Source organism: Hesperophylax consimilis, chromosome 14 (genome assembly GCF_061612785.1).
Source record: "Hesperophylax consimilis isolate HC1 chromosome 14, BYU_Hcon_1.0, whole genome shotgun sequence".
Classification (NCBI taxonomy): domain Eukaryota; kingdom Metazoa; phylum Arthropoda; class Insecta; order Trichoptera; family Limnephilidae; genus Hesperophylax; species Hesperophylax consimilis.
The window spans coordinates 37,101,678-37,113,732 of NC_142849.1; the positions used below are offsets into that span (position 1 = coordinate 37,101,678).

General features: G+C 33.9%; 1 protein-coding gene across 5 annotated transcripts in view; it reads left to right on the plus strand.

The window, feature by feature from the left end:
- Positions 1-12,055, plus strand: part of Cad87A (cadherin 87A) — a 135,583-nt gene that overhangs the window by 85,533 nt on the left and 37,995 nt on the right. For 2 of the 5 annotated variants that reach the window (XM_089639819.1, XM_089639823.1), the window contains exons 1-7: positions 4,558-4,742; positions 6,824-6,885; positions 7,610-7,734; positions 9,150-9,236; positions 9,518-9,646; positions 11,462-11,587; positions 11,683-11,817. In XM_089639819.1, the coding sequence (XP_089495945.1) occupies positions 6,831-6,885; positions 7,610-7,734; positions 9,150-9,236; positions 9,518-9,646; positions 11,462-11,587; positions 11,683-11,817 (657 nt within the window). In that variant the 5' untranslated portion in view covers positions 4,558-4,742; positions 6,824-6,830. Of the gene's footprint in view, positions 1-4,557; positions 4,743-6,823; positions 6,886-7,609; positions 7,735-9,149; positions 9,237-9,517; positions 9,647-11,461; positions 11,588-11,682; positions 11,818-12,055 lie in introns of those variants that run through there. The other 3 variants (XM_089639820.1, XM_089639821.1, XM_089639822.1) reach the window with 2 other exon arrangements.

A 12,055-nucleotide genomic window follows, 5' to 3' on the forward strand; every position in this document is an offset into this window, starting at 1 on the left:
TTTATAGCTTTGACCTATTACTTAATATATTTAGGTTTCCCGATTTTCTGAAAGGGTTTCTGTTACCCCTCGCGATATTTGGCTGTGCAAAACCACACACGGGAGTAGAACAGGAGAACAGAAACTCCTGAATATTTTTATAACAGCCATGACTTGGTCACTCCTAATAATTGCGACTTTTTAGTACCAACCATTGGCTAGATACACATTTTTTTCTTCTAATTGTGACTTGAAACTCTGCATCATAGACATATGAATATTAGTAGACCTGCCCTAAGTGATTAAAAGCTTATTATTCCCCACTCCCCATACCGGTTCCATTGGAGCCGGCTGTACTCGCGTATGGCCTCAAGTGAATTTAGAAAACGTGACGTCATCATTCTTGTGCGAACTATGTTCGAGGCATCATCGGTTCATTTTACGAAATAACACGGCAAAATGGTGACTTGTGCTATGAAAACTTGTAAAAATAGATGTGAAAAGAGAATAAACCCAATTGTCGTATTACATTCCATATATAAGCATTATTTTACTTTATTTTAAGCATATTCACATCGTATAATATGGATCAGTTGTAGAAACATATACTATCACATCGAGATACGTCTGGACGCGAAACACAAAGCTGGTTGGTTGCTCGGAAGTAAATTATGAACATTTATAAAAGTTTCTTAACTAAATACATAAACGAAATATTCGACTCTGAAAATAGAAGAAATTTATTTTGCCGAATTTGGACTTCGCAAATTTGTTCATAACGTGGCGAGTAATTTGCGCTCCCATGTAAAAATGTCTATTCATTCAAAAGCAGATTTTACTTTTAAGAACTAAATGGTGATATTATAATGCGAGATGCCTATTTACTGTCAGATTGATTTATTGACGAATCACAGTCAGCTTTCCTCTCTGCGTTCCGCAACTCTTGTTTTAACCCCTCGTCCTTAACTTCTCGTCTATTAATATTCATATGTCTGTGCTCTGCATTGATTCCAACCCATTGTGCATCGTTCTCAGTCAAGAGCAAACGCTTAACCTTCATATTTTCTCGGCTTTTCCCTTATCATTGTTACTCTTCAAATTTCATAATAGCAACCCTTTGTTGTACAAAAAAAACATGGAATAGATTTGACTTGTGAAACTTTCCTACTTTTTAACTAACCTAAAAATTATATGACTTCTTATATGATCATAAAGTCATAAATATTAAAACTCAAATAAAAATAAAAGCTCATCGTGTAGCGGCATGTTTTGTTTTGAAGGCATTTTAATGTCACAGATTTGATTGTATGCTAGATCTTCATAAAGTCTTTGTGGCTAAGGATTGGAAATATCCTAAACTAGACTCTGCTTCTCCAAATATCAACCTATCACTCTTATCCTATACAAATGCAGAAGAAACACCAAGGTTCTTGGTTAGCTTCCAAAACAAAACCTTAAACAAAAGCCGGGCAGTGGGTTTTGTTTAGAAATCGTGATTTTATATCGGCTGCTTGCTAGGCGTGGACTTTCTATCGTGATTTAAGTCTATTAGGTATCATTATAATTCGTCAAATCGGTTCTATTCTTTGTGCTTTGTGCTATGTGTGGCCATTCAGACGGAAGCGGGGGAGGGAGGTCACCGATTTAACACTGTCGGCTCCACCAATAGGCAAATGACAATCTTTTGTGCGCTCGTTCTGACCTATTATTTAACGCCTTAGTTTAGTATGGCTTCCTTGTTTGTATGGAAGACGCAATAAGAATGACCAAGTTACAAGTTGTTTACTTGTAGAGGGGAAGATTGGCTGAAGAGTTGAGATACGAAAATATCTGGTAAGTTGTTAAAGATTTGATTGATTGATTAGATAACTAATGGCGCCTAATTTCCGATTTGTTTCCTGAAAGGGAACCTTAGAACTTTTTGTATTTATTAAAGATTTTTTATTTGTATTTTTTTAAGAAGTACATATTTGGTTATGCCTATATTTTTTTCAATCAATATTTGTTTGGTTTTTTACTCACAAAATGTGGCGACGATCGGAGAACATACATTCGACGCTCTCAATTTTATGTTTCGTGTCCAAAGAAAGACGAAAAAAAACTAATTTCTTGAGACCTCAACTGGTAATCGCGTTTCGAATAATATTACATTATGATCAATATATTTTTAGGACAATTTGGACTAAATTCAAAATCTTGGCAAAGTCACGTAACCCATTGATTAGAATTAACAAATAATTATAAGCAATAATTAGCCGCCTGAAATATCAATACAAATTGAAAATATCTCCCGCGTAAAAATAAATGCCGCCAACGGGAATTGAACCCATGCCTTCTGATGTCCGGTCAGGTGCTCTGAAACCACTGAGCTATGTCGGCTTATTTCCAACCCGCCAAATGATTCAATATATACTAGTACCTTTATCAACAATTAGGTACTGCTTATTATATTTTTTCCACGTGTAAACAACCAACTTTATTTTTGTAGGAAAGGCTTTGTTAGTGCTAAATTTCTCACTAGATGGCGTCGAGACATATAATATCTTCATTTATTGGTGAAATATTTTTGACTCAAATATTATTATTTTTTAATGATGAACTAATGTTTATAAGACAAGGTTTTATGCATAGCATAAAGGATAAACTAAACTAAGGTAAAAATAAACTCGGGAGATGTCTTCAATTTGTATTGATATTTCAGGCGACTAATTATTGTTTATAATAATTTGTTATCCTTTATGCTATGCATAAAACCTTGTCTTATAAACATTAGTTTATCATTAAAAAATAAGACTAGAATTAAACTGGCAACGCTGAAGTCTGGTTTTCTTTCTTGTTTGAGACTATTCGATATTCGTTTGCATTAAACTAAACGCCAATACTGCGTATTTATATCAGCTATATGAGAACATGGTTGCGCAGTATAGGAAGGCCGAAAACTAATCACACACAATAACTCAAAACTAACAACCCACAGTGTTTAATGGAATTCAAGTTTATGGTGCTCACATATTAATCTAAAATGAATGGATTATTATTTTTGTTAGATACTCGACTTGACAAAAAGCTTCACAAAAACCTATCAATCTTTATGTCTGTTCTATAATAAATTATTGTAGGGCAACGATTAACAAATAGATCAAATCTTTGGTCTGTTCTTCCTTGAAGCAGCTTGCCAAGGCTAGTTTTTTTTTGCATTACCAAAACTCGATTGAAATGTTCACAGTAAAACGAAACAAAAAATGTACATTCAGGCATGAAAATTTGCAGGATTTTATTCTGAATGGGTAACTTGAAGATTCGGTTTTTTCTCAATTTATTTTGATCCAGGATTTCCTCAAGTTTTAATTACATATAAATTAAATGTTGATCTCAATAATTATATTATAGAGTTTATTGAATCCTTGGTATCATTTATGATCAATCTACGTACCTACTCGTGGGTACTAAGCTTCTAATTCCTAATGAGGACAACTAACACAAATTTTGCCAATTTGTGTTTACCAAGTCGGAGTTGTGAGTCACTTGGCAGAAATACGGGACAACTGGTGTCATCAATGGGACAACAAAAGGTCAATTAGCGGGTCAATTGAACCCCTTGGCCGTGCACAAAGATATTCCAGAGCTTATATTATGTAACTGTACGGATCCAGATCTTAAATAACGATGAGAATGTTATAAAAAATAGTGTTGAAATTTTCACACAAAAATTACCACTGTAATTTTGAATATTTACAATTAAATCCTTGACTCAACGGTAGGCTCCTCGACAAAACAAGATAAAACAACGGTTCTAATATAATTAGTATTTTATTAGATTCTCATGGGTAAGCTCCCATTTGGACCTCGTTCTAGCGATCTACGATTTCAACAAAATACTCGATATTGGACCTCGTTCTAGCGATCTACGATTTCAACAAAATACTCGAGATGGAGACTTGCTTTTCGAAGACATGAATAGATGTGGAGGAGTTTCTTACCCGTTCTTTCCCTCTTTGTTCAGATCGAAACTTCGGCGGTAAATAATATGCTGTTTCGTGGAAGATTACTCTCAATATTCCCTGGTGAGAAGCCACCATTTTAAGCTTTCCCTATGTTTAGTGACTGATCAGTTATGAATAGTCAGGTACTTCTCAACCTTCCTCTTTAGCTTACTTGCCATTCCCTTCAGTTTAGTTTCAACCGCTCGCCTTATAGCTGATATCCATTTAAACCCATCCTCTGCTCTCGCTCTTTCTCCGCGTCAGCAATTGGCCAGAGCTTAGACAATGCACCGGGCGAATTGGCCTATTCAGCTGCATCCACCGCTCTAACCTTGGCCTCAACGTACAATTGGACACTGGACAAATCAAGTCAATGATTGATTTAGACGTAATGGACGGATTATATTATCAACCATCAACAACGGCCTCATAGGATAGAGGTGGCAACTGGCAACTAACAACTAACAACTAGACCAATCTAACTGCACATTGTTATGCTTTACAAAATTGGACAATTGGAGGATTGAGGAATGGAGATTACTGCAAGGATCTCCAGTTACGTCTTAGATTGGTGGTCATTTTCGCGAATGCAAGTCATCTGAATAGTTGTATTTGCGAATCTTCAAAGTGTTTGGTCATTTTCGTGAATGCAAGTCGCCAGAATAGTCGCATTTGCGAAGCTTTCAAAGTTGTTGTGTATGTTGATTTCTTGCAACGTTCCTGGTTGGTCCAATTGATAAATGATGATCTGTTAAGTGAATTTTGTTTATCCGTGTCAAGGTAATCGTTTTATGTTCATAATTGGGGTGATTTATGGCTCATTTATTTAGGTACCTAGGCTCGATTATTCTTCACCGATCCACCCACTTTTCAATGATTTTCGCAGTCAATATCAACTGCCATTCTTTGAATATGGCCAGCTCATCGTAGTCTTGGATTAACAGAATATTTCAGTGATTTCATGCTCAATTATATTCTCATCTTCAAGATTCAGTTTAATTCTTTAGGTTTAATTTTCTTGCTTAGGTTTAATTTTCTTGCTTAGGTTCAAACATTTTTCGAAATATTTTGCATTCAAATATTCACCTACGGATACAATATAATACCTGCTTTCTAACCAATGCTTATGAAAGCTGACAAGGTTAATTAACTGCCTCGCAGGAAATGTGGATTTTTTCCACGTGTCCTTTAAAAACTTTAAGCACGAAATATCCTTAATTTTAATTACGTGTACTTACATGTAACATTTTTTCCTACGTTATCTATGATACTTATATTACTGTACTGTGTTTGAAAATAAATTATTAATAGTTTCTGGGGTATACGGGTGTACCACATAATTACCACTCATCATATTCTTATAATTCGCGACCACAGAAATGTTTAAAATTCCTCTATCCATTTATGGACATTGTAATAAATATTATGAATAAATCCGCGTTGTTCCATCGAATTGGGAAAATCAACTGTTTGATATTATGACCTTATAGGTGCATTTGATATCGCTGACATGAGATATTATGACTTACATTCCAATTTGTGAAAGTGACAACAGTTTTGCACGCATAGGTATTTTTCGAAGGCTTGGAATTTATTGCAATTTGCAACCAAACTTAGTGAGAAATTAATTGGAAATTGATATTATTTGGATCCATTTGTCTTGGTTATTTGTTTATGAGGAAACCCTGATTCTGTCTATGGACTTTTATTTTTATTTTGTGCCATTATTTTATAAACAGTTTTTCAGTTTAGATATAGATATATATTAGGAATTATTGCCTTTGATAATGCAGTGAGCAAAGTTAATAGAGTAGTGAGGATACTTTTTTATATTAGATTAGATTTTATTTTTACTGTTTACTAGCTGTACCCCGCCACGCGTTGCTGTGGCTCAGTCTTTCTGTGCAGGTAGAAAAACAAAGCGCGTATTGCTTTTACGTCTAACAGACGGCGCTGTTTAAAAAAAATCATGTTTGTCCTACAGATGGTGCTGTTTTCACAAAAAGCATGTTTTTACCTGTCACAGGTGACATCTATATAATAATGGTATATAAAAACACACACATATCGGAATTCAAAGTTGTGTCAAAATTTCAAAGCAATCGATGAAGAACTTTCAGAGATTTAAAGATTTTGAGCAAACAATCAATTTTTATTTAACTTCCGATTTTATATCCGGGTTAAATCTTCCCCATAGGAAAAACTAAACCCTTCCACACACTTTTCCACAAATGATCATCTAGTCAATCAACATTATGCAAGTTCATTATTTAAGCAAAATAAATACAAAACAATACACGAACAACACGTCAACTCACCAGAGGATCAAATGGGAAAATAATTCACCGACTCCAGATATTTTCATATCAGAGGGTTTGGCTCGGTAGAACTTCTAACAGGGCCTGTAAATCCTACTGATCCATCAACATAATTATTTAAAAAATCTTTCATTATTCTACATGTATTTAAAATGACTGATTTTTGCATTTTTATATATACATTTTTGGATAGATCTAATACCCCTAAATTTTTAATGAGAGAGCTAGGTATAATGCCAGTAGCCGAAATAACAAATTGTAATATTTTTACAGTCTGAAAATGCCAAATTCTTTAAATAAGTTTATTATTTGTGGATATAAAAAAATCTGTTAGTTTTCCAAAATTAATAAATGTATATTGCAAAATATGTGTTACAGCAGTATTGGATGAATCAATGATTAATTCTGCCAAGTGAATTCTTCTCTACATTTGGCATTATCAAACTTAAAAGAATCACACCCGATAATAATATTGTTTAATGCCTTAATTTTGTTATATGTATACATTATTGTATACTAATGTTAATTTTCTTTTTGTTTCAGACTAAAGATGTCTCGGACTGTCAGACTTTCTGTGATATTAGCACTTATCCTGTATCAATATGGTAAGTGATGCCGTTACGTTGCTAGTTGAATAATAATGATGATGGTGTTCTCACGTGTTGATGAGTATAATTAATCATAGTCGTTAAATTTTAAGAGCTATTGACGGGAATCACACGACTTTTAATTAATTGCTCTAAATTTACCGGTGTCGTCGATTCCAAAATCAATTTATTAGAATTTCAAAAATAAGTACATTTTGGTTGCTCAGTTTTTAAGTGAAATAATTGATTCTTGATTCTGGATCATTGATTCTTGATCATTAATTCTTGATGATTGATTCTTGATTCTGGATCATTGATTCTTGATCATTAATTCTTGATGATTGATTCTTGATTCTGGATCATTGATTCTTGATCATTAATTCTTGATTATTGATTTTTGATTCTTGGAGCTTGATCCTTGATTCTAAATTCTCGATTCTTAATTTTTGATTATCGATTTTTTTAAAGTTTGTTTTAAACCACTTTATTTGAGTTAAATAGGTTTGAGTTAATAGGTTTCGGTTGCACTCAACCTTCTTCGGGACAATGGATATATAAACCAAAAATCATCATCATCATCTTGATGATTGATTCTTAATTCTTGATTCTCGACATTTTGGTTGCTCTGCTTTGTAGTGAGGTTATTAATTCTTGATTCTCAACTGTATAAACACTTGAATGTATAAACCAAAATTGGTCTAATCTAGTTTATCTAATATTTAGAGTATTTTTGTTTCAACAGTTGCCGTAGCCACCAATCTCCCTCCTGTCTTTACAAAAGACATGAGTGGATTAGCTCTGAAAGAAAATGAACCTGTGGGCACTGTGATCTATACCTTGGAAGGCAAGGATCCTGAAGGATCTAATGTAAGTACCTAAAAGACAATACCTTGTATCCTTCAGAGCTACAAACTAAACATTGAGAGTTCATTACTTGCATTACTTGCATCTGCATTACTTGAAGAATGCAGATCTTGCCCATTAGCTGTTAGTGGTCATGTTCTTAAAATTATTCCTACAGATTCGATCAAGTGGGATGGCGATATGCAACGTCAGGTAAGTGTAAGAGAGGCAAAGCCCGTGTTAAATGGGCTAGAATCAAAAGAAAATAAGACTGTTTCCCATTCAAAGCTACTTGGAAGCATTTCTAGTATTATTATCTACTCAGTGGAGAATGTGTTGTGGAAGGTAGTGAGAAACTACATTTTCAGTACTGGCTACTTATTTTCCGATTTTTGGTATTTCTCCAGTGCGATATTGAAAGTGTTTTTTTTTGCATATTATTATATACTTCTTAACGAAGAAAGAGGTATAAGGAGAATGTATGACGCGAATGTGAATGGCAAAAGAAGTCGTGGATGTCCGAGAAAGACATGGTACTTGAGTCGGGCCAAGACCGAGTCGTTTGGCGGTCCATCCTCGTGAAACGGAAGATGGTTTTTTTTTTTTTTTAAAGAAAGACAAACATTCCTGGGTTACGAATAACCTGACAATATTTGAAAATCTCCTACTACCACCACAGTAAGCTGAAAATGTTGCTTGTGTTGTGATGGAGGACTTAGCCAGCCGAGGAATTGAACACACTACGCCTGGGTGGGACTCAACCGCGATGTCAACTCGGCCACCGACCGGTTAGTTAGTTATTTTCCTTTTGACATCAATATATCTGATATGACTAGCTCCTGTATCCCGTGGGATCCCGACTCCTGACGAGTATCTGATATGACTAGCTCCTGTATCCTGTGGGATCCCGACTCCCGAGGAATAACTCTTTTGTATTGAGCTAATTTTATTATATTCATGTACATGCTATTAGAACATTAAAGATTATATAACATTACCTAATTGGTTGTAAAAGTTCCGTTAATACATTTAGTATTAAGTATCAAAAATCTTATTATCTCACTTTAGGTTTTAAAGAATACATAGAATTTGTCATGTTTCGTATTTAGATAGAGGGTCGCTCTTCTCATGGAGAATTCTGATGTGTATTTGAATGACTCGTTCGACAATACAAGTTTTGGCAACGTCCTCGAGTGTGAGACTCCGGCTTAAATAAGTTAATTTCAGTCTAAATCAATTTCTAAGAACCTAATCAATTTATTCATGTACCTTCCTATGGGATTTCGGGCTCCGGAAACAGCTATTATACATCGTACTCTTTTAGTCATGCACTGAGTTCTGTCTACTGTAGTGTATTCAAGTTTGTTCCACAACCCGAATAGTTATTTCCCATCTGCAATCAAGGTTCAATCCATTAACATAATTGTATTTATTTGTAGGTAACCTACGGACTGACAGGAACGGATAGGTTTATTGTAAACCCCACAACAGGAGATGTCATCCTAGCTGAACCTCTTGACAGAGAGGTAATAACAATTAAGTAATATAATTAAGCGATAATAACTCGGCACAACCCAGCGCATCATGTGATATGCACTCTGTCTCGTTTCAATAACACCGTACAGATCAGACAGAGCGCGTATCACATGATCAGTTGTGACGAAAAATATTTTTTTGTTTTTTTTTTAAATGTCATTCAACAGCCAAATGACATCTTCATTTTTTACTCCAAATATGTTCAGGGATCGTTGGTTAAAGTTTATCAGGTACATGCTGATACACCCTGTATAATGTATTTTATTTGCAGGTAAGTGACACTCTAGTCTTCAATGTGTCAATAGCCGACGTTGTGGAGGATGAGCATAATAATGTGGTGACCGTCACAGCAGCCGTTATCATTTTGGATGAAAACGACAATGCTCCAGAGTTTAAGAATGTAAGTTACCTTGTTGCTCATCAACCATGAAATATTATTCAACTGATAATAACATAATAAAGTACTGTTAATCCACACAGTTTTGGTGACAGCTTCCTGGCTCCGCAACTCCGAAAACTCTATAACTTCTGTATATCTTTCTTAATGTATTTATGAAATACACTCAGCATCACAAAAATCGCACTTATAATACAACTTTTGGGCAAAAAAGCTTCTTATATCATAGTATTAAACTCTATAATAAAATACCACTCACACTCAAAAACCTCAACACTTTAACATTTAAATCTCAAATAAAAAGCTGGATACTTAACATAGGGAGATCTGAAATAGAAAATTTACTGAGATCAAACACAGACTAAAACAGAATCAACTGAACTATACCAATAAACACTATCTTACTTATTTTAAAATTATTTAAAAAAATAAATAATTATACTACATGATATATGTTCATAATTAAATTCATATGTAACTTTGATGTAATATTAATTTTCTTATAATTAAATTATACATAACTTTTATCATTGATGTCGCTATTCCAAATTCCTGTAATATTCAAAAATCTTTTGATGAAAAAATAAGAAAATACACAGATTTAGGAAATGAAATAAAAAGAATTTGGCATTCTCAGACTATAAAAATATTACCATTCGTTATTTCGGCTACTGGCATTATACCTAGCTCTCTCAAATTTAGGCGTATTAGATCTATCAAAAAATTTATATATAAAGATGCAAAAGTCGGTCATTTTGAATACATGTAGGATAACGAAAGATTTTTTAAATATTTATGTTGAGGGATCAGTAGGATTTATAGGCCCTGTTAGAAGTTCTACCGAGCCGAACCCTCTGATATGAAAATATCTGGAGTCGGTGAATTATTTTCCCATTTGATCTCTGGTGAGTTGACGTGTTGTTCTTGTATTGTTTTGTATTTATTTTGCTTATATAATGCACTTGCATAGTGTTGATTGACTAGCTGATCATTTGTGGAATAGTGAGTGGAAGGGTTTATTTTTCCCACGGGGAAGATTTAACCCGGACAATAAAATCGGAAGTATAAAAAAAAAAAAAAAATGTTAATGAAATCCTCAGCACGGGAGATCCCAGTGAGGATATCATTATATCTATTTGTTACAAAAAAAAAAGATAGTGAAACACTTATTATTATTATTATTATTTCAAAATCTTTTGAGACGATAAAGCGATCGTCACCCTGATCCACTCCTGTCGAATGGCAAAACAGCTTAAGTTTAGTTGCCGAGCAACATCACACTGTCGCATTCCTGATTGCAGTAGTGCCACCACTTGAGCGGCTTCGTCAGCAGTGTTGTCCATTTTAAGTGTTTTTTTTCTACCGCTAATTATTCACGTGTGTCCTCTTCAACGTCCAGTTGGTGACCTACATTTGACCTAAAACTGCTCATTTTGAAGTTAAACTTAAAGTTGTGGCACCTGTAAATGAAAATTTATATCGTTTATGAAATGAAACTATTGTCTGATATGAGGTCGTTAAATGTACTTTCAATTAAAATCAATATTGTTTGGGTTAGATGTATTGGCTCGAGGTTCGTGGAAACTTACACTTGAAATTTATTATAGTGACGCCGAGTGTATATTTCATTTCCTGTGTTATGTCTGTCTAGTCTGTTTTAAAATCTATATGTACTCTTCATTGAACTCCCTTTTAAATTTGTATTCTTATTTAAAAATAATTTAATTTAATTGTGTAGTGTTGTCTTTCTTTTGAATTATAAATATTATTGTTATTATTTTGTAATATATTATTACTCCTAATTATTTAATATTGCAGACCCCTTATCAGACAGATATAGCTGAGAATGCTGCTATCGGCACTACAGTACTGAGCAATATACTTATACAAGACAAAGATTCTACTGGAGAGACTTTGGAAATTAGCTGCATTGCTAAAGAGCAGGTACCTGCTATATTATATCTTTTGTATCAAATTTAAATTTGAATGTTTTGATTTGTTCTTTTGGTTATATTTGTATTCATTTGTTTGTTTTCCAGTGGTCGGAAGCTTGCGGAGTGTTTTCAGTGGTGACAGAAGAATCTTCACAGAGTGAACTCAGAGGAAGTTTGGTTCTGAAAGCACCCCTAAATTATAACCTCAAGAATTCATACCAGTTTCAACTGGTAACCACGGTAAGTGTTATTGACTGAGCTGTTTTAACTTCAACATTTTGCATTTTGTCCGTCTGTAAATTTGTTTGTAAATTTGTTTGATGGTGGCCGTTTTAATGGTTCAATAAAGATTGTTTTTTCAAATGTGAAAATCTTTATATTTATTGGACTTGTTCACATTTTTGAAAAAGGAATTTTCATTGAGATAGCTTCATTTCTTTGGACAAATATAAAATAAATGGTTTATAATAAAAAACTT